Source organism: Alligator mississippiensis, chromosome 1 (genome assembly GCF_030867095.1).
Source record: "Alligator mississippiensis isolate rAllMis1 chromosome 1, rAllMis1, whole genome shotgun sequence".
NCBI lineage: Eukaryota > Metazoa > Chordata > Crocodylia > Alligatoridae > Alligator > Alligator mississippiensis.
The window spans coordinates 20,123,001-20,146,666 of NC_081824.1; the positions used below are offsets into that span (position 1 = coordinate 20,123,001).

A 23,666-nucleotide genomic window follows, 5' to 3' on the forward strand; every position below is an offset into this window, starting at 1 on the left:
CCCCAGGCCCCATCCATTGATGTTGTGACCGCATTTGGGGTCGCAACCCACAGTTTGGAAACTGCTGAGTTAGAGTTTACAAAAGATAAAGACAATGCTCTTGTTTCCTAAGAATTCCGTTTGATCCTGTTAATCTAATTCAGCCCTGCTTTTAAAGACAGCTATCTCATAATTTTATCTCCTGACTCGAGAGTTAGTAAGAGGTCAGTCAGTGCTAACATGGAACCCTGCTATTATTTTGTATAACTCCTGTAAGAGGAGCTTATGTTTTAGGTACAATATTTGGTGCTTCCCTGGTATTCAGGTATTTTCACTTCCTTGTCTTATATTTAAAGACAATACTTCTTTAAAGCAGCGTTTGTTTTAAACCAGCAGTTCCCAAAGAAGGTGTGGGGTTTCAAGCCCCATAGGAGTTCACTTACAGCACTCAGACTGACACCAGAACTGGAGTTGTCCACACACAAAGCTTAGGGAAGTAGCTGCTTTCCACTGTTGTATTTTTTGCCCAGAGTTCAAGAGTTCCACAGTAAAATATATTGATATTGGCTACATCAGGGGTTCCCAAACTGTGGTATGCATACCCCCCTGGGTTTATGCAAGACATCTTGGGGGGGGGGGGTATGTGGGAGAAATTGTGTAATGGTGGATTTAATTTTCATAATAATTGGCATTTAAGGGGTTAAAATATAAACCATATGCTGGTAGGGGTATGCGGGCAACTGGTAAATGTGGATGGTGGTATGCAATAAGAAAAAGTTTGGGAACCTCTGGATTACGTGTTGATGTAAAATAGAACAATAAGTACAGTTCATAAAGGATCAGCTTGTGTTATGGAATAGATTGGCTGCAAGATACTGTTTGCCCAAGCCTTTTTTTTTTTTCTTCCAAGAATTAGTTTTTATGTTTGATGTAATTGTCATGCTTACTTTCTCTCAAAGGCAGAACTTTTTTTTTTTACATGCATCCGGTGAGACCTGGCCATCAATAGAAAGAATGAATGAAGGAGACCAGTTCATTGGTCCTGTGGTACTGAATGCCCCAGTAATATATGTGAACATATAACAGCCTTATTTGACAGTCAGAAACTTGACTAACAGGTGGGGGTGGATATGAGCAGCTAATGAAACTAATGATGTCCTGTCAATTCCAAGATTGTCTTTACAGAGGAGGGAACTGAGTAATAGAGCTTTAATAATGTGTGAACTACTGGGCAGAGGCTGAGCACAGCGTAAGGGGTGTAGGCTATTCACCTATGAGCAGCAGGCATGCTTAAATTGGCATAAGCCACCTCGTTCATATTGAAATCAGTGGAATTTGTCAAATGGCTAGTATCAAATGCCAGTCTGTGGGTGTTCTAAGTGACTTAAACTATTGGGAGACTGAGGTGGAATCAACCATACTGGTTATAAATGAATACCTGATGAATGATGACTTAACACTGGTGTAAAATAAGAACTGGGCCTTAAAACAACTGTTTTGTTTTTTTTCTCATGTATTTTACTTAACACAATGAAATGTTGTGTTATAATTGAGGTTTTGATCATTTTCTCACTACAAATAGCCTTGCAAAGTGATTTAAAGAAACAGTTTTATGACCGTTACTTTTAAATAATTTTTGAAGTACCTTTTGTGTGCATATGTTGAGTGCAAGATTACGTTTAAAAGGTTTGGTAAATAACCGTGATCATGATAAAACTTTGAATTAAGTAGTAAAAAAATGGCACTTTAATTCTGTGTCAGTTCTAAGCCTGTTGTGTCATGGGGAATACAGTAAAAGCTGTGTTATCCAGCATCCATGGGGAATGGGAGGTGCCGGTTAATCAAATATGCCAGTTATCTGAGAGCTTATCTCCAGCGGGTTGGAGGCATCTTTGCCGGTGCACCAGGGTTTTCACTCCCTGGTGTCAGTGTGCTGGGGGACAGAGAGGGGCGCCCCATTCAGGCTGCTTTGGCCTGGGCCATGGTCCTCAAGGAAGAAGTGGGACTTGGCAAAACTGGAGACGCATGATCGTAACAACAGATGTCATCTATGACAGGTGCTAGTTAATGGAGCATACCAGATGATAAAGGGCTGGATAACACAGCCTTTACTGTATATCTTATTGTTCTCTTATGGTTTATTTATGAAAAGATGCTAAATGAGTAACTTCATGAAACGTGTGTAAGGAGCAAAGACTAAAAGCTGGAGAAAATGAGATTTGGATGTGTTCTCCTAAATCGGGAGTAGGCAGTTATTTAGGTCTGTAGGACACGTAGGGAGTTTTTTGATGAGCTGTTGTGGACCGGGTCAGCAACCCACATCCACTCCCCTGCTGTGCAAAGCCACTTAACAAACTCCCTATGTGGGATGGGGCTGTGGGTGAGAGAGTAGTGATTTTTGGGAGCAGAACAGGTGGGCCAGGCTGGGATCACAGGACAGTGACACTATTTGCCCACATGCCCCTTTGATGGGCTCGTGTTCTGCAGGGAGGGGTGTTCAGGGATCACGGCTCTGTTCCAGACCTTGGCCCCGCACTGGTGCCACCCCAAGATCCCAGATGTAGCACCCCATCTTTCTGGCTGCACACCATGCCCACATGGCTCCTGGCTGGTTTCTGTGGAAACCCCAGGATTGCAGGGCTGGGGCAGAGCTGCAATCCTTCCCCTGCATGCCTCTGCCATGTGAATGAAAAATGAAGAGGCTCAAGAGGGGAAGGAGGGATGCCTGTGCGCTAGGTCTTGGGAGCCGGCTGGGAGTGAAGGGGCCAGGGTAGGGGCGGGGCACAAGGAGCGCATGTAGCAGTGTGCGCCCTGGCAGTGCAATCTGCGGCTGCCCCCTTGGTGCTCCGCATGGATCCAAGCTGTGCCCACTCCCACCTGGGGTAGCCCGCGTTGTGCTCCCGCCTGAGTCTACTAGCTGGGCCTTGGCCAACATGCACAGATTACCGGTGGGGCTTCTCCTGGTGTGACTGCAGCCACTCAGGTGCTGCTCAGCTCCCCTTACCTCCAGTGCCAACTCCTCCTCTTCCTGCTTCTGAACCTGTTTGGCTGCTCTGGGCAGGGAAGAAGCAGATGACCTTTGCAGGCTCTATCCAATCAGTTGGAAGGCCAGATCTGACCCGTGTGCTGTATTTTGCCCACCCCTGTCCTAAATAGACACCATCCATATTGAGGGTAGGTGTAGAAATGTTTCCATTAGGTACTTACACAGTATTCAGTAAGGTACGTTTTTTCTTAGTGTGTGGGTGAGGGACTGAGAATAGAAAATAGTTATAAAATTACAAAAAAACAAAATTGGCAGGGAGCATACCTGAAACCACTTCAAATTTGCTTCTATTTTTAAACGTACAAATCTATTAGGCTAGATTTCCAACTGACTGACTACAAACTGAGGGTAAAAAGTCTTGATTACTATGGGGAAATTGCATTGGGAATGTTTAATAAATGCTACCTTACTTACTTGGAGCAGGAAGCAGAAGGAATCTTAATCATCATGATGCTGACCAAAAAAAAATTACATAGCCTGTTTTAGAATCAAATTACATTTTAACTTTCTGGAATTAATCCATCCCAGATCTAGAATAAAAGTATCTGAGATTCAAGGTATATTTCCATGTACTGATTTCAAAACGCACACATTTTGCATACTTGTGGCAATGCACCGTGTTTACATATATGTACAAATAAATTTGGATCATTCATAACTGCATTAGGGTACTTCTTTCTGATGCCCATACATATTTCAGTTTACTATTAGTGGAACAGCTATGAACTTTAAAAGAAAAAACAGACAATTTATAAGTTTTTGTGTGTAAAATACCTGTCCATTTATCAATAATGACGTTTTCTGTCCTTGTTTCTGAAACTCCAGTACACAAGATTCTGTAGTGTTCTTTTGTCCTTCAAATGTGTAGGTATTTGATAAATACTATGGCCAAACAACTACTTAGCCTCACAAATAAGTTCTCAAGCCTTAACTTTTCAGAATTCATTGATGTTTGCCACATGGCCTTGCTGTATCTTGTTCTGCACTTTCCTTTGAGGATGTTCTCTAACAAGGTAAAATTTGAAATTGAAAAGCCAGCTAGGTTTATGTGGTTGGTGTAGGATATATGCTTGCTTTGTGCACATGTTCCCTGTAATATGCTGACACAACTGATAGCTTTAAATCCAGCAAAAATGAATTCTGGTGTTCTTAAAAACATGTTTTACAACAAATTTTAATAACAAATCATAATCTGTTTAGGCAAAGCTAGTAGTTTGCCAAACTTTGTTTTGGCTGAAATTTAAATGAACACTGAATTGTTTTGGAAGATGTCTGCCAAAGTGGTTTGGTTATTTCTTTTATTTATTTGGTTTATTTCTTGTTTGCCTCTGCCAGCAGTGCTCCCCTCCTTCTCCTTCCATGTCTTTTGTATTCAGGTCCCTCTCCATTTGGTACACTGCTTTGTGCATGTCCTTTCACAGCACCTGTGAAGTGAGCTTGGGTTTGTGAAAGCTTATATTATGCAGCTCTGTTTTAGTTTGTCTGTAAGGTGCAAATCTACTTTGCCTCAGCTATTTCAGCCAGTGTTTTTGTCTGCTGAAAAGTTCTTGTGGCTCTTTTTTTTTTTTAAATTTAAGAGTAGGGCTTTTTAATTTGGTAGATGTTTTTAGGAAGATGTTTTCTGCCATTTCTGTGAGAAACTGCTCAATACATAGCTGATGGTAAGCTTTTGAAAAAGTAGTTTGGATATGTTTAGTAGAGACTTTGAAGACTTTGTCACATAGCATGCTTATGTCCAACCAGACTATACCTGCATTGTCCCCATATGTTCTCTCTCTGTCCCACAGCTACAGAGGCTGTAAATAAGGATCTCATTTGTCCCATCTCATTTTGTCCTGGGATCCTAGAGATGCACAAGCCCACTATCCTGCTTCAGGTTCCTCTGAAGTATGTGGGATGCAGTGTGGCAGTGCATTTTCCCAGGATATGGCTGCATGTGTCTGTAAAGTTATAGTGGGTCATTTTGGGGGCAAGCCAGCCAGGTTGTGAGCTGTTACTGCCACCTGCTAGCAGAAGAACAGCAATGCAGCTCAGAGGGGTGATGTGTAAATGACCCAGGTCAAAACAAGCATAGCATAGTCAAACCTAGGGACAATTGGGGCTCTTCACTGGCCTCCCAGATGAGACTTCTGTTTACAGCCAGAGATGATATCTAACTGGTCTAACTTGGGGTGTGGCCAAGCATTTGAACTGAGAGCGAGGAGCCAGTTTTCTGTGCCCTCAGTGATCCCTGCCATGCCCAGGTCACAAGTAGGAAGAAGCTATCTGATTTGAATGCAGACTGGTTAAAAGACTAATTTGCTTGGGAGGAGGCATAGTTGAAGGGACCAGGAAAAGGGCTTTGTAGTTTGAGGTAAGACATGGCAAGGGATGTGGGAGATGCGTAGAGCAAGAGCGGTACTGGGATTAGGACGAAAAACCTGGAACAAGAACAAGATGAGACCGGCATGGGACAGGAGGGGTCAGGTTTGTGTGAGTTTTTCTGTGCAAAGTCTCAAATATGAAACCTAGGATTCTGAATCTTGCTGTTTTGCTGTGAAACCAATTGCCTTTCCCCTCCACCACTGGTCCACACAGGAGTTTACTATTGCTGTCTGTGATCTCAAGTGGCAAAAGTCTTTGTGATGCATCTAAAGACTCCAGTCCCACTGATGAGCCATATGGGTGTTGGTATGGTTTTATCTAGTAGATTTTTTTTTATGGTTTTCTAAGAAACCTAGGATTTCATGTATCCGCACACACTGACCTTATTTATTAAGATTGCAAAGTAAGGCACTCAGTTGTTCAGAATTAGGAAATGCCAGAATTAAAATTGCCTGTAAATCCTCAAGTTGCCCTCTTGTATGGGTGTACTGTGATTCAGTGGTAAATTATATGATCGCCTATCTTTTTTTCCCCAAATGATTTCTGCCTCATTTGGTACACAGATTGGACAATGCTCACCTAATGAGCAAGCTATCCAGTATTTTATTCTGCCCTTGTTCACTGGGTGGTCTCATGCTTTGTTTTTTGTGCATTGTTAAAAGAGTTTTCAGAACCAGTTGTGATTAATTTCCTTAATTTATTCAGCAGTGCACATTGCTATACTAGAAGTACTTCTCAAACCTTAATTTAAAGCCTCAACAACCCCTGGGAAGTAAGAAGGTAGTAATAGAAGGAAATAAGGCACCAAGAGAATAAGGTTCAGAGTTTTCACTAATTTGGGGTGACTAATTTGAGACGCAAGGACCTGATTTTTTCTTCAGAGTATTTTTCATTATACTGTGCTTAATATATTCAGACAGCTCTCCATTGACTTTAGACCTCAGGGTATCAAGTCTGTTATTCAGTAAATGAGGAATAATCAATTGTGACCATTTGTGAAAAGATGGAGTTTGAGTTTCTAACTTCAGGGTTTTTTTCATGTGGTTTTTTTATATGATGAATATTTACAGAAGCAGTAATGTGTGACAAAGTAGGCCTTTGACATTACAGCCATACACCTTGAAATATATATTTGAGTTCAGAAATTGATTGTCAGTCTCTGCAGGGGATGTAGCTCATCTGCTCTGCCTCTGTTCCAAGCCACTATGTAACCACCCCCTTTGCAAATCTGGCTGCGATTGATGTAAAGCCATAAATTATACATGTTACACAGAGAATGTTGCTGTGTTTACTGTCTTCTAGGAAAACCATAATTGTGAGTGTCCAGTGTTTCACTAGAAACAGATTTTATAAAACAGTTCGGTAGGGAGCTTTCACTGTCCCATTTTCTGTAATATGTATAAAAAAATGCATCCAGCTAAAGGAAGTAGTAATAATTCCAGTGCCTCGTTATGTTTAGGTGCTACACTAAATTTGTATGTGGGTAATTTATACCTTTGGATCGCTAAAAATAATTCAGGTGCTCAAGGTGGTTATGATTTTAAATACTATCATTTTATTGCCCTTTCAGCTGGTGAATTGTTCTTGTTGTCAAGAAGTACACCCAGCTGGCCTTTACCCAGTGACATAAACTAGGTAAATCTTAAGCTATATTTGCACTCAGGAGGACTGGTAGTGCTTTAAGAATGGCAGAAGTGTTTTAATTCCAGCAGAAGGAGTTTTTCCTGTCACCAGAATTGCATCAGGTTACTGAGCAGCAGAGACTGCTGACAAAGCAGCTTCTAGCAGAGCTGTGCACACATGGGCAGAGCAGGGAGTTGGTGGCAGGACTCCACTGGCGGTAGGTTCCACCTTGTCACACACACGGCCAACACCGCTCTGCTGGCAAAGGGATTAGAGTACCTCCACTTTGGAAAAGTACTTTGTGACTGAGGCTTCAGAGTTAATTTAGTGTTCAACTATAGTGCTTCGTAGATGCTTTGGAGCACTTGTACTTTAGCCCTTAACACTTGGAGGGGTGGGAATTTGGGGTATCAAACCCAACCAGCCCTGTGAGCCATATGAGAGTTGCTAGGCTGGTCTGTGGGCTGAATCAGGACTGTGCATCTGGAGCCAGTGCAAAGGGCTAGTCCAGTGGGCTGCTGCCTGCAGCACGTGCCCTGTCAGACCAGCTCAGCATGCTAGCTCCCATGCAGCCTAATCCAGACTGGCCCCAAGGCTGGTCTGGTGGGGGCGCTGTGGCCAGTTAATGCTCTGGACCAACAACCTGTGCTGTTTGTAGCACCTGTTGCACTGGGTTCAGCCTGCACACCAGACTAGCTCTGCATGCCATGTGGCGAATGGGTTCAGTCCCAGACCCACAGGCTAGGTCATAAGGCTCCACAGGCTAGATTTGGCCCGCAGGCCCTGTTTGACACCCCTGGAGTCAAGTTTTTGAAGACAGGCTATTTCAGAAAAGCTGTTTCAGGCAAGGAATGATACCCTTGTTTAGTACAAGGCTTTGTATCCCAATACTTGTGACTTAAATCCAGAGACTTTGAAAGAAAGAAGTGACTCCAGATTTGGCTTCGAAAGAAATTATTTAAATCCTTGAATTGAAAGGTTCAAAGCTGCAAGATCCAAGTGGAGGATGGCTTCTCCCCAAGTCTGGCATTAGGCACTTAAGTCCTAGAAAAGAATGGGATGGAAAGACTTTTCAATTGGTTATTCCTATCCTAGACATCTATCTACTCAGCTTGCTAGCTGCTAGCAATCCTGTTCTGAATCACCTAACTCTCCCCATACGGGAGTGTAGACACACAACCCAGGACTGTCGGTTGCACTGTGTGGCCTGTTAGACACTGTCCTTGCAGTGTTGATCAAAGTCTCTTTTAGATGTAGACCAGTTGTTCTCAACCCTTTTAGATCAGGGTAATCCTACAGAACTTGTTTTGAATTTGGCAGCACCCCTGTTGTGCTGCTTCTGCGTACCTCAGTGATTCTTAACTGGGACTGTCCTCTGTACCTCGGTGCACACCCAGATAAGCTTAAAGCAGGCAGGCATCCTTGCTCTCTTGCTCTTGCTGCAGCCCTTCCCATTCCAGCTCCCCTCTATTTCTGGGGAGGAGCGTGGGGTGGGGGTTCTGGACCAGGAATTTGCTGTAGCCTGTCCTGGTCCACACTCTCCCTTATTCTTTCCAGAAGCAGCGGGGGAGCTGTCTTGCATCAGTGTGAAAGGGCTGCATGCTTTAGGCTTATCTAGCTGTGCACAGGGCAGTTGCATCTGGTTGCCATGGTACCCCTGAAAGGGTCTCAGCACTGTGGTTAAGAACCATTGGTCTAGACCAGTGGTTTTCAACTTTTTTCATTTGTGGACCCTTAAAATGTTTTGAATGGAGGGGAAAGATCCCTTTGAACGATAAGTGTGGGTATGCACATACCTTTGATTGATCATAGTCATCTTCCATGGACCTACCTATTAGACATAGTCTGTGGACCCCCAGGAATCCACAGACCACAAGTTGAAAACCACTGATCTAGGCTTTGGATAGTAGTGATGTATTGTAGTGGAAGTCAAACTTTGAACCTGAGCTTTGCAGAGACAAGGAAGACATTCATCTTTATGTTTGTTAGCTTGTTGAAAATATTGGTACCTGCTGAGAAATTTGCATGGGTATTTAGTATAATTTATGTCTTTCTCTTGAGATCCTGTGATGTACATTAGAGATAAGGAAGTAATTACAGAAAAGTAGGGCTGGAAGGGACCTCCAGAGATCATTTAGTCTACCCCCTGCTCAAGTCAGGATCAACCCTGACTAGCCATCTCAGTCAACCTCTTTGGGTAGCCTGTTTTGACTGTTTTAATGTTAAAACACCCTCATAGTGAGGAAGTTCTTCCTAATATCCAACCAAAACTTCTTTTGCTGCAGTTTAAAATAGTTGTTCCTTGGCCACAAGAGACAGTAGTTTATCTCCATCCTCTTTGTAATCAGTCTTCAGGTATTTAAAGATTATTTTCAAATCCTGTCTCAGTCATCACCTTCTCCAGACTAAATCTCAGTTCTTTCAACATAAGTCATATTTTCCAGGCTTCTCACAATTTCTGTTGTGCTCCATTGAACACTTTCTGATTTATCCATATCTTGAAGTGCTCAAAATTGGCTACACCTGGCATAGAGTGGAAGAGTGATTTTTTTCCTGCTTTGCAAATGATGCTCTTGTTAGTGCAGCCCAGTTTACTGTTGGCCTTTTTTGCAACAACAGCAAGCTGTTGCCTTATATTCAGTTTATAGTCTACTGTAATCTTCAGAACCTTTTCTGCAGTACTGCAGCATAGTCAGTCATTCCCAGTCTATTTGTGAAGGTCATTGTTCCATCCTTAGTGCAGGATGTTTTTCCTTTGTTTAATTTTATTTGATTGAGTTTTAGATTCTGGTTTATCAAGGTCATTCTGAATCTTAGAACTACCCTCTTGTGTGTCTGCAACTCCACCCATCTTGGTGTCACCTGCAAATTTGCTAAGTATGTGCTCAGTCCTGATCATTAATGAAGATATTAAGCAATATGGGACCCAGGATGGGCCCCCTGGAGAGCCCTGCTCAATATCTCATCACAGCGAGACATCGAGCCATGTGAGCTTCTGACAGTTGGAAAATATCAGCATTAAAAACCAGGACTGGTGCTAGCATCTTTTGACAAAAGTTTTCAGATGGCGAAGAAAAGAGAACAGTTGGTGAAGACATGTTGGGAGAGATGTTTAAAGGCAGATGTGATGGACCAGAGGGCATATTTTTCTAAAGAAAAGCAATGCTGCTTCCTGAAATTTTAGGTCATTTGTTAAAGAGGGTTATACAATGGTCTTTACTCTTAGAAAAATATTGGTCACCTTTTTGTGTGTGGGGGAGTTTGTCCCACTTTGACAAGCTTGTAAAGTGAACTCCTTGTTTTTTACATTTTAAACTGACCTGGATATTGGTTTTGAATTATTGATCATTAACAAGGATTTTTTTGTCCTTTTTTAATGCACTCAGTTCCATATGCTGTTGTAAATGTGAAAAACTAAGTAATAACCACAAATTACGTGTTAATTTCAAGTTTCAGTAAAAAATGTGTGTGTGAAGAAGTTAGCCCAATTAGACCAAATGCAAAATAAATATGAAGTTTATTTAATTTAATTTGTAAATGATGACAAATGGTGAGTACATATTCAGTTAGAACAAAGTATTTTGTATTCTGAAATTTCAAATAGATTTGGAAAACTTCTTGTTGAAGGACAGAGATCTAATTTAGTTGCATCAAAAATATGGTTGGGGGCATGGGGTTGTTTTTTGGTTTTATTTGGTGTTTATAAAACAGTAAGATGCTATCCCCCAGATCAGAAAAAAAAACATTAAAATTCAAACTTTGCCTATTTATGTGATTAGAACCAGCATTTTTACTTGTGATTCTGTGGATTTCTATAAGGTGACTTGTAACACAGTGTTAGAAAAAAGAATATGATAGGCAGAATAGTAGGAAATTAGAAGTAACATTGAGGAAGATGCATCTGTTATAGGCATCAGTGTTACCTGTAATGCTATGGCAACTTCTTGTGCACTGCTTTTTCTTATGGGAACATAAGTGAAGACTCTATTTTTTGGTAATGGTTAATTATTTTTTAATACCCATCACTGGTCATAAACTTAGTAATGATTTAAATTGCATGCTCATGTGATCACAGTGTGGATGAGAAAAATGAACTATAGGATGACACAGAGGTTCACTGCTATATCAGTCCATATCGAATTGGCACCAATAAAAAGGAAAATTGACGTTATCGGCAATCGGCTTTTTTTGGCCAGTGTAGCTGATAATGTCACTGATAAATGCTGCGTGAATGTGTGCAGCTGCAACATGCACGCAGCCAGGAATGTAGCCCAGCAGCTTGGAGAGAAGCGTTCATCTGGTAAGTCTGTTGGGGGGAGGGGGGTGCAGATTGAGGCCCCCACAGCGAGGGAAGGAGTGGGACAAGGGTAGGCACTGACCAGCTGGGGCGGGGCACGAGACCAGAGCCACGGGTGGCTCGTCTGAGGAAGGGGGGCAGCTCCCCACCGTTGTGTGCACCTCCAGGGCAGGCATAAGGTGCATATGCCCCCTGGATTCGTTCAAGGAGTGAGCGTGGGCTGCCTGCTGTGGGCTCAGGACCAGGAGCTGCGCCAGCCTCTTCCTGGCAGGGGGGCTGGGCTGGGCCGGGCTGCACTCGGGGCGAGCAGTGGCGCCACTAGGAGGGGGGGCTACGGGGTGGGTCACAGCTATCTCAGATTCCCCATAGCCCTCCTGTCTGTAGCTCCCCTTCTCAGCACTGGTGCTGCTCTCTCCAGCACATCCCCTGCCCAGCCCTGCGCTTGGAAGAGGATGGTGCAGCCCCTGGCTTGCAGCGGGCAGCCTGCCCTCGCCCTGTGCACAAATCTGGGGGGCACATACCTCCACAGGAGGTGCGCATAGTGGCAGGGAGCCACCCCCTACTCCCTGTCCCCTGCGCCTCCTGGACAAGCTGCCCACAGCTTCATCCCATGCCCTGCCCTGGCTGGGCAGCATCTTCCCCAGCCCCACTCCTTCCCTCACCATGGGTGCCTCAATCTGCCTCTTACACCTGATAGACTTTCTGGCAGTGGGCCCCGGCCGACCTGGCAGCAGCGGGCGGATGGGAGGAGCAGGCTCAGGGCTGATGCAGGGAAGGGGAGGGGAGTGGGAGGAGTGGGCCCAGGCCCAAGTAGGGGAGGAGGCTTGCTCCTCCCCTACCCCTGCTGCTGCCACATCAGGCCGAGCCTGCTGTTCCCCCTTCCCACCGTTGTCAGGCCAGCTTGTCCCCCTGCTTGAGCTCACTCCGAGCCCCCGCCTTCGCGTCATGCCCACTTCTCCCCCAACTGCTGCTGCGTTGGCCCTGCAGGCAGCAACGACGGAAGGGGAGAGGGGCAGGCTGAGGCCAGCACCAGTGGCTTCACCCCCCCTGCGGCTTCCCGACCCCGCTCCCCCCCGTGCCACTGCTGCAGTCACCTCGAGGGAGCAAGTGTGGTGGGGGAGGAGAGGGTGAGGCCAGTTCCGGTGCCTTTGCCACCGCTCCATCGCCACCACCTGCAGGGAGCAGGGTGGGGGGGCAAGGCCTTGCCCCAGCCACTCGTTCTGTCTGCTCCGTTGCTGTTGCCTCCGCCTCCAGGGAGCAGGACAGAATGCTGTTCCATCCCGTGTCCCCACCATCATGGCGGCGCGCTGCCACCTGTCTGAATGCTTCTTTGCACTCTGGTTGGTTGGTTGTTTGTCAGTCAGTCTGAGCGCAAATAAAGTGTTACAGACAGACAGACTAAAGCTTTTATAATACTAGAATTCTAGCTCCTTACTCAGGGTTGAAACTCAGTTGTTTAAATACCCAGAAGAGTAATTTATATAGTTACCCTCATGTTGGAGACATCTCTTTTGTAGGGATGGAGGACTATGTGAATGTTTTAAGGTTCGTTCATCTTTTAAAGTGGCCCATGCTTCTATCCTCGGTGCTAACACTTTAGCATTTGTAGCCCCCAAAAATACAAAAAAGAAGTTTTATTTTATCTCTCATGATTTCCAGATGTAGCTAGTATTGTAAGACAGTGACTTCTTTCATAATATGTTGTTGAATGTAGATTAACACACATTTCTTAAAAACCTTTTCCAAAAAATACTAATTGAACAAAACCATGGTTTTAAAGATTAAAGGAACTCTTCCTATAAATGCCTGTCTGATTTTCTATATTAAATTACAATGTTGTGGATAATTAAATGGACTATAGTTTTATGCTAGAGTCCTATATACATCTATAAAAGTCAGCTCAGTCCTGAGAAGTGTTTATTACCTGTTACCAGCAAAATTCATTTGTTCCTTAAAAACTTCTTTGCCCCTCCCCTCTCTACCCCCTCAGCCTCTGTGCATGCAAAGATTTTGGATCTTTTCTCAGTTTCTTTGCGTAAGTCATGTATAAATATGCTATTTTAAGTTTACAGTGTAGCAAAATAAAGTGGCAATTTTGAAATGGCAAAATGTTCCCATTCTGCTGTTAACAAAATTTGAGTTAAACGATTCCATTTCCAGTTCTAACGAAAGTGGTGTTTTTTCCCCCATTAATTCAACTAAAATTGAGTGTTTTTCCTTCCTGCTTGATAAAAACAAAATGCTGATTGGAGGTATAAATCATGATCAATATTATTTTTGGTAATTTTAATTCATTAAGGATTTAACCCATTTAATTGAAAGTTAAACAATTTCTTCAGTAAAATTAGCTGTGTACACAGACTGTAAGACTGAATGGCTGATAGCTTATTGTGCGTGGTAATAACATCTTAATAGAGTACTGAAATTTAGCAATGAAAAAAGAATGATTGTCAAGAAATTTACCATGCTTCTTAAAGTCAAAATGCTCAATTCAGTGGTGTTTTCTGCAAAAAAAACCGCCTTGCTATATTTGTATAGTAATAAAACTGCAGGTACTTCAAAAAGTTGGTAATAAGCGTATTTGCTAAATGCCTTTAACTTGACTTCTGAACTATAATTGGGGATCTAACTAGAAGTGCATCCTTTAATCTTGCTCTTTTCACCACTAGTTTCCATTCCCCCCCCCCCCCCCCCCGATTGGCTGAGGTGCCCTGGTGGCTTCGCTGCTCACTCCTGATTGGTTGGGAGGCAGAAAACACAGTTTTAAATATGCCACGTTTTTTTGGCTCCCAGCCAATCAGCCGCAAACACTTGGGCCCCTTGGCCAGTCAGTGGCAGGAAGCAAAAACTGGCATATTTCAAAGTGGTTTTTGTCTCCTGGCCAATCAGGAGCGAGCAGCAGGGCTGCCAGGGCCTCACCGCCAATCGGAGTTGTGGGAGAACTTGTGGCAAAAAGAGCACAATTAAAGCGGCTGCTGCACAAGTCACTTCCAGCGCAATTTAGGTAGATCCCTAAGTATAACATGGTATTCTGGGTACATGCTCCTGTTGTTTCATAACTCTGTTTATGGACTAGCAGAAATTCTAGATTGATGGAAACTGAATTAATTTTGTTATATAAACATTAGGATATACAAATTCCACCTGTGTGCAGTAGTATGTCTGGCAGAACATGTATGTCTCCAACTTTCCAGATGAAGCAAAGTCTTCAGCATCCATCAAAGGAAAGCAGTTTGGGTCTTCAGCTTTCTTTGAAATGTTGGGTACAATAGTATTTCTAAGTGATGTAATTGTTGTCCCTCATTATATTGTAACTTTGAAAACTACCCAACTGTCAGCTCCTAGTGTTGTCATTCTTTTAACTTTTTGAAAGTTCCTTTTGAAGGTTATTTTTTAAAGGAAGTTGAGGGGTGGGGGGAATCTCAAATACAGTTGGGGTGTGAGCATGTGTGGTGGAAAAGGAAAGGTGAGAATGATAACCTGTACATTGATAGTGTTGAAGTGGTGCTGTAGTGATGATGGTCCAGGAAATATGCAAAAGGCAATGTTTTTTGTGGGTTATTGGAGCAATTGCATGGTTTAGATGGATTTAAGCTTTGGGGTATCATAGAACCCCTTTCTTGGATCTCTGAAAAGCTGTGGGGGGGTCCTGTGATGCCCCCAGACCTTGGAAATTTGTCATTTAAAGCAACAAGCTTAGCTTTCATTACAGAAACATCTTACTTTTTTTTTTTTTAAATGGCAAAATGACTCTTTCCTTCATATGATTTGGAAAAGAGGAAATCTGAACACTGATGGCTATTACTTATAGCTCAACAGTAGCACTTTACTGTTAGCTTATACTTACTCTGTCATGAGCTCTCCCTACTTTTGTCTGCTTAGTGTGTTCAGTAACATTGTGTGCAACAAATCATTTCCTTTCCAAGTTTTATGCATGCACAAAATGAGCTTCACTAGTTTGTATTTATTGCAGATTGTTTGATGTTTATCAAAAATATTAAACTTAGTTCTAGATGTATTTGTCCCTAAAATTTCTTTTTGTGTTATTTTGTGAGAGTGATTCATTAAAGAACTAATTGTAGCTTTTTAAAAACTAGATTTGCACACCAAATCAGTGGTGTGGCATTTGATGTAGATTGAGCAGTAAATTATGTGCATTTCAGAAATTATTTTGAACAAACAGTACAATTACCTGGGGTATATGTATTTTATTGTAGATGTAGTTTTCTGTATAATGCATTGCTAATTTGCATTATTTTCTTTCTTCAGGTTCGATCTGTGGATGAGATGAATCATGAGTTTCAAGCTCTTGCACTAGAATCTCGGGGAATGGGAGAGGTAAATATTTCTAGGTGGCTAAAAACCCTGTTGGAGGATTAGGAGTTCTAATAAAAATGAAGAAGATATCTATAACATGATTTATAATTTGTTTAACAAAGAGTTTATTTGATGTAGCCAATTCTTTAATCATCCAAAAGTTTCCTTTTATGTTATCTAAGGTGGAAATAATCAACATTAGCAGTAGTATCTTAGAATGGGGGATTGTGAACAGGGTTACCATGTTGTCATACCTTGGGTTTGTCAGTTGATAGACTTAAAAATTGAGCTAACATGCTAGGTTTTTTACTTGAAGTATCTGTGTGAAGAAAATCCCTGCTGTTTTTAACAATTAAAGCCCTTTTCTTAGATGCATCCCCTGTATTCATGTCAGCCTGAATGGTTGTTATACCTGTTACTAGCTGATTGTCCAGCAAGAATGACCGGGGCCAGGGGGAGTGTGGGGACAGAGCCGCCCCCCCCCCCCTTCTGTCCACTCTGTTGCTGCCGCCTCCAGGGAGCAGAGGGCGGGGGGGAGGCCAACTGCGCTGTCCTCATCCCCCTCACTCCATCCCATGATGGCGGGCTGCCTTCTGTCAGAACACTTCTTTGCACTCTGATTGGCTGTTTGTCCTCCAGTCAGTGTGCGAATAAAGTGTTACAGACAGACAGACTTAGGCTTTTATAATGTTAGAATCCCCGGCCCTCTTTTTGAATCTTTTGAGTACTTTTTAACAGCCCTCGCAGCAACAGAAATCTGATTACCTTTGTTCCCCTCCTTTACTTGTGACAGGTTAAGGCGCTTGTAGTTAAGCTTTGTAGTTAGGCTTAATCTTGTCATTTTAGGAATAGGGTAGATAAGGACTCGTATGGGATAGTTTGGTTAAGGGTGGATCTGTCTTGAGCAGGGCTTGGACTAGATGACGTCCAGAAGTCCCTTCCAGTCCTACTTCTATATGCTTCTATAAAATAAGCCTATGAGACTACGAGGCATGTAGGGTTGGGTTTTTTTGTTTGTATGTTTGTTTTGTTTTTTTGAGCTAGAGTGTAAGAAATAAGGATATTTATTATGCTTGTAGTGACACTGCTTCTGGAGGCAGCCATGAACAAATTGTCCTGAAGGAGGTACACTGTCAGAGAATTTGAAATATCTTTGATCAAAGTACATTAATGCTTGGAAGGAAAGGCTTTAAAGAGGCTGTTACAGTCCTTGTTGGGAAGTTCTCTGAGCAATAGGTGTAAAAAGTCTGTCTTTCTGTTCTGCTAGCCAAATCACTAGTGGGCCTGCAATCTAGAACGAGTTAATGGTACTTTTATAATTGGGAGGTGCAGTTACAGTCTCTTCACTGATGTTAATGAGGTAGAATCTAAAAAAAAGATGATGGAATAGTGTTAAGAGTTCCAGTGATCAGGTATTAAGTGTGCAAACCAAATTTGCTCTAATTCAAATAATGCAAATAAGACTGGTCAAGTGACAGATAAGCCAAATTTAGGTGAGTTTTTGTGTTCTGTCTCAAACAGTCTTTGTCTTGCTATTCTTAATTTCATTAAAGATGTTTCCCATTTTTAAAAGATTAAATTCATTTTTAAATGTTTTCAAATTTTACTGCTTAAGATTTAGAAAGTTACTTCAGGCTCTTATATCTGGCAGTTTAGCTGCTGCAGTTTTGAAAGTATTGACTCTGTGTTGGGTCAGTCAAAGTGCCAGATCACTGAAGACAAACAAAACTGTGGCTGGACTGTCATCCACTTGGAATGTATTCAGCAAGCCAAGGCAAGGCAGGCAGATGCTAATTATACTAAGATATATTCATGTGAAGACCAACAGATGTGAGGATACATTGTATAGTGAAATCTTGTTAATTAATCACTGGATTAAATTATCACTTTGATCTTTCTTATTAGTCGGTACACTGAATTCCCACTGGCATCCTGTTGACTTCCACAGAAGGTGTTTTGACTAATTCATTATCTCTCAAAGTACAACTAGTCACTTCCAAATGTTCACACATACTAAATCACAATGGAATTTACTGCTCATAATTAGTCAATTTAAGGTACAGACATACCCTCCATAGTGCCTGTTAGGGGTGCACCAGTAGAGATTTTTTGGGCTGTGCTGTGCTTGGGGCAGGCGGCAGTGACACTGGGAGGGAACCTGGGGGCCTACAGCCACCCCAAAATTCACTGTAGCCCACTTCCCAGAATGCCATCTCCCGCCCTGAGCACAGCTTGGCCCAGCCCCCTGCTGGGATGAGCCCAGCCTGCAGCAGCGGCTCGCCCTTGCGAAGATCCAGGAGCGCATGTCCTTCCCTCCCCCCCACTATCCCCCACGCCACCACTGCAAAGGGCTCTGTGCAAGTGTATAAACCGCAGCAGGCTCTACCTATGCTCCCAGTCAGGCATCACAAGGGGGTAGGCCAGGGGTTGGCAACATTTTCAGGTAGTGGACCAGAATGACCCGGCTCATGTCAAAGACCAGCATAGTACCTGGCCACTGCTATAACACAGCATGCAAAAAGTGTCCAGCAGCAGTGGGGGCTTTGATCAAAGATATTTCAAATTCTCTGACAGTGTACCTCCCCCCCCATGCCCTCTCAGAGTGCTGTAGCAGCAGGAGCCCCCTCCCTGTGCCTCCTGAACAAGCTCCAATCCTGCGTCCCACCTGCCCTAGCTGTGCAACGCCTGCCCCAGCCCCACTCCCTTGATGCGGGGCTCTTGATCTGTCCTTCCCACGCCTCTTCCTTTCCCCCACAACAGACATATCAGGCAGATGCTGCTCTTCAAGCTACCAGGCTGCACTCCTGGCCGCGTACATTTATGGGGCATTTATCAACCACGTTATCGGCCACATCAGCCAAAAAAAAGCCAATTACCAATACTGTCAATTTTCCCTACATCAGTGCCGATCCAATATGGAACCAATGTATCAGTGCACATCTAGTGCTTGTTAAGCCAACTGATGTTCACAAAGCACTGCATACATTCATCTTTTCTTGGCTCAGAGTTGGGTGATTAATCATTCCATTTTGCAATGAGGCCATCTAAATCCAAAGCAGAAATCTTAAATCAGGAGTGTCAAACTCATCCCTGCCCCAAGTGAAATCCAAGGTGGCAGAGCAAGCAGAGCTGTTGGAAAAGCCACCGCCTCCCCCCTATCTCCCACTGCTGCCAACAGCCATGGCCCAATGGGCCTGTCAAAGAGCCTAGTAGGCTGAAGGAAGGGTTCTGCTGGCTGCGTTTGACACATCTTAGGTTATTTTACTTAGATAATTTCTGATTTCTAGGTAGCAAGCTCTGAATTTTTGTAGAAACAAATTTACATAAGTATCTGTATAATCATACAGTTCTTAGATAGTAAGCCAGAAGGCATAACGTTTGCGCTCAGAATTTTTATATATTGCTTCATTATGAATGTTAGATTACTGTCTCTCAATATCATGCAAAATGCATTTTGCAAAAAGGTGAAAATGGTTGACTTCTGTTAATAACTCATGGATAATCAGTCCTCAGTATTAATCCCCTTGGAGTGACAGATTAACCAGATTTTATTTCAGAAAAGATTTAATCTTTTAAACCCTGCGCCCAGTGCCAGGAACACTTCTGCTACCACTGTCCCCAGGTGGCAGCAGCAACCTCCTGTTATCCCGTGTGCAGATCTGGGAGCCTGCACCCCCTGGGAGGTCCACACTTGGTGGCAGTGCTGGGGAGGGCAGGTGGGGGGGGAGCTAAAGTGAATTTTGGGGTGGCAGCAGCCCCCCTTCCATTGCTGCGGCCTGCCCTGAGCACTGGGGAGAGCCTGGTGCGGCTCCTGCTGCAGCCCCGGGTTGCAGTGGATGCCTTCTGCCTGCAGCTGCTCGGCTGTGCTGTGCCAGGGGGGTTGGGGCATGATGCAGCCTAGTGGCTACAGGCAGGTGCCATCCACCGCTCCTGGGGCTGCCCCAGGGGTGGCACCAGGCTCTTCCTGGCACTTGATGGCGACACTGGGAGGGCAGGTTGAGCTCCATGGGGGCTGGCCATATTCTAGATTACTTTACATAAATGTTGACTGAGAATGTAAAGAAACCAGTGTTAGGAGTTCTCTCTAAAATCACACCAAAATATTAAACACACAAAGACTACATGTAGAATTCAGGTTTTAACTGCTAAACAATATGCCTTATAAGATGTTTGATCACTGGCTTTCACCATTAAAACAGCAGTAATATCCAAGCTTCATTTGCTTGAGAGTTATTTTTGGGTTGTGGTCTTTCTATGAAAGCCACAATTTACATACAGATTTGGGGGGAAAAAAAAACAACCAAATTTGATACTCTGGTTAATGAGCATTTTTCTCCAGATTGGTACTTACTGATCTAATATACTGCTGCTAAAATTGTTTTATGTGTTTTCTGATTTTTAATGAAGGGTTCTTATCATTTAGTTGTTGTGCCTCTGATTGTGACAGCCAGTTTTTACTTTGATACAGGTTCCCAGGTATACCAGGACCTGGCATGGCCTCTCATGGCTCCCTCACCACTTAAAGTAGTAATGACAGGAGAAGCCTCCTTCCCAAGATATCTGGCTAGTAGCATGGGAATTGCTTCCTCATCTAGGAATGAAAGTAGGGCTGCTCTTTCCCTGAATAAACAAAAGCAGCAGCATTATGCCTACACCAGGGATCAGCAACCTACAGTCCATGGCCCAGTCTGGCCTGTGAAGCCATTGGATTGGACCCACAGAGTAGATGCTTTGGCAGGTGGGGGCTTTGCCCACATTGCTGCTGGACACTTTTTGCATGCTGTGTTATAGCAGTGGCCAGGTACTATGCTGGTCTTTGACATGAGCTGGGTTATTCTGGTCCACTACCTGAAAATGTTGCCAACCCCTGGCCTACCCCCTTGTGATGCCTGACTGGGAGCATAGGTAGAGCCTGCTGCGGTTTATACACTTGCACAGAGCCCTTTGCAGTGGTGGCGTGGGGGATAGTCCAGATGTTGTGTTTTAGTGTTAGTGCTCCTTTTAGATATACGGAGTAGGTCATGCCGAGCTTATTGATTTAAGGTAACCTCAGATTGAGGGAGACATCTTTATTGAGGGTATTTTATTTGTTTCTGTGATTATCTATGAAAGCTGAAAACTCTTGGGGGCGTTTTTTGGATGAAAGTAGAGTTTCTAGTGTAATAGCATGATTCTAGTACTTATCTAATTCTCTGTTTAATAGGTTCTTAACTTCCCTGTCTTTCATTTGGATTGCATCTTCAGTATATTTTAAAGTATATTACTGTGCATTTGTTGATTTCAGCTCAATGGATTGGTTCATTTTATCATTTCTTGAGAAGACTAAGGAATTGTGAAAGATGGATCAAATGGCAGGGTATTCTGGTTTTGATTCTGGTTTTAGTTTTTGTCTCCTTATACTAATCAAATTCCCCTCCCTGCAGAAATGAATTAATTACTCCTGTATCACCCATAAGAAGTAGTAAAGTGTTTGTAGTTTATTCTCAAATGTTTTATCTGGTTTAGTGTGATGTTACTAAGTCTTGCTGTCAGGAACTTCGAGTATTTTTCTTTCTAAATTTCATTTTTCCTTTCCTAGCTAATTGTTTTGCCCACTTAAACATCCTAGTACTGCTATATTTTTTCTTTATTTTTGTTAACTCCAACTTGTTTCCTTGATGATGAAGGCCACAGGGTTGAGATTTATAGTAATCCAGATATGGTCTCATCAGAGCTACTTAATCATGATTCTTATGAATGCAGGAAATAACATTTTTAATCTTATGTCTTAATTTTAATTCTTCAATAATGTTTTGTACCTTTTAACCAAAAACCTGTGTGAAATCTTATATTTATCACATTTTGAAAACTATGGCTTAGTAATTATACTTAAATATGTGAATAAATATGCTGGTAAAATATATAGATAGTTGCTTATCCCTCCCTACCTGAAAGCTTGTAAAGAAGATTTTTTTTCCAACTTTTTGAGTTGGTCTAATAAGATAATCAGATTTACCCAAAGAACCTTGTCTGCCTATGTCCTTAGACCAACATGGTTACAGCCTATACCCCTGTCCCTAATGAAGATACTTTGTTGTATTCTTCTTTATGTAGTATTTTTCTAGATTTGATTTTTCCTGAAATATATCCAATTCCTGCTCATGTTCTTAATTAAGTCAGTTTATTTTTTTCATATCCACTTGAGCCTAAACACTTCCCATTTTCATATTTGCACTTCACTGGTCAGGCTGTTAAAGTTCTGAAATACAGATTTAATGATTTTAGGACTAGATTTGATATCCCAGGACTAATCTTGCCATTCAGTATGACCATTTATTGGCAGTCTTTCACATAGCAATATTTGGTTTAATAGCTTGTTTAGTCTAATTCATAAGTTTAATACACACTGGCCTAGAACTGTATACCATCATGTTAAAACCTAAGATCTCTTGATCCACTTATGTTTTGCAATGCTGTGATAGTTTAATCTGTCAGAAGCCAGCCTCAAAAGAAAAGTTTTCATTGGAAAAAGATCCACTGTCTTCCTGCTTTGGTCACCTGAAGGCTGACTATACCTTTAGTTGCCTGTACAATCTCATTCTTTCATCTTATATCTTAGTCTTATCTTGGAGGCTTTCCCCTAATTTCTATATCTTCTATGAGTCTTCCTCTTGTGACACATTTTGAGCATTCACTCATTCATTGAGAAAGTGTGTTTATAAAATAATAGTCGAGTAATTAATAGGTTTAAAAGAGCATATCTCCAAGGGTTAAACCAAACCTTACAAAAAGAAAATCATGCAGTTCATGGTTAGCAGCAAGGAAGGGAAAAAACATTGCCTAGTGATCAGACAACTTCTGGAAAACTATCCAGCTCTAGTGTAACATGTCAAGGAATAGGTTGGATTAAATGCATATGTTTCAGGGCAATGATATAAGAATATTGAATCTTTAAATGAGAATGAAGAAGCTCAGTCTATGTAGGTGATTGAGTAATTTAGAGATTTATGGATTATGATTAAATTGCCTTTCTGTTGGGAGAAGGTATTTGGTACTAAATGACTCAATCTATCACAGGCATAGCAAGAAGCAGTCTCTGGAAACTGATGTTGAAATTGAAAATAAAACATGATTTAAATTTTAAGGGTAATGAAACATTGAACCAGTTTACCAAGGGATGTGGTAATTTTTTGTTTCCATTACGTGGAGTCTGTAAGTCAGTATTGAATGTCTTCTTAAAAAACCCCAGCAAACAACCTCTCTTCAAGTAGAGATGATTGGATTAGATACAGAAAATAGAGTGAAAAGCTTGTGATGTGGGAAGTCAGTCCAGATGATCATAATGATCTTTTTTACCTTAATCTGTAAGAACTGTTTTAAACTCTTGATTCTCTCTTGTACAGCTGGTTTAATAGGATGTTTGGCATGTTTGTGAGAGGGACAGGCTGTTCCTCTTTTATTCTTCCTCCTGGCATGACAGAAGAAATAATTGATAAACGTTTTAGTTGTTCATTCCCTTTGAAAAGCTCTAACTGAATCGTAATATTTTAATAGAGATTTGATGTATGCCATACTCATTGGCAAGCAAAATTAAATTGCCTACAAACTCATCAGGGGAGATCAGCAGCAAATAGGCAGAGCCCTTTTCTCCCCAGCACCACCTGGGGTGACAAGGAACAATGGTAATAAGCTGATGGAGAATAGGTTTAGGTTAGAGATCAGAAGGGAATATTTTACAGTTAGGGTGACCAAAATCTGGAACCAACTTCCCAGGGAAGTGGTCCTCACTCTTACCTTGGGCAAATTCAAGAGGAGTTTGGACAATCACCTGTCTGGGGTCTTGTGAACCCAGCATTCATTCCTGCCTGTGACAGGGGGGTCAGGCTAGATGATCTGTTCAGGTCTGTCCTGACCCTAGGTAGTATGAAACTAGATCAGGAAAGTTAACTTCCACCTGAAGCAGGGAAATGTCCTACCTAGGCCTCATCTACACATTACACTTAAGGCTTGATTAATTGTTTAATCACGTATTGTTGTAACCCAGGTGCATGTTGAGTCACT

At 42.4% G+C, this 23,666-nt stretch overlaps 1 protein-coding gene across 9 annotated transcripts in view; it reads left to right on the forward strand.

Moving 5' to 3' along the window:
* The window catches only part of PUM2 (pumilio RNA binding family member 2), a 107,643-nt gene that overhangs the window by 20,545 nt on the left and 63,432 nt on the right, over positions 1-23,666 (forward strand). For all 9 annotated transcript variants that reach the window (XM_014601621.3, XM_014601620.3, XM_019481569.2 and 6 more), the window contains one exon: positions 15,579-15,647. In XM_014601621.3, the coding sequence (XP_014457107.1) occupies positions 15,597-15,647 (51 nt within the window). In that variant the 5' untranslated portion in view covers positions 15,579-15,596. The remainder of the gene's footprint in view (positions 1-15,578; positions 15,648-23,666) is intronic.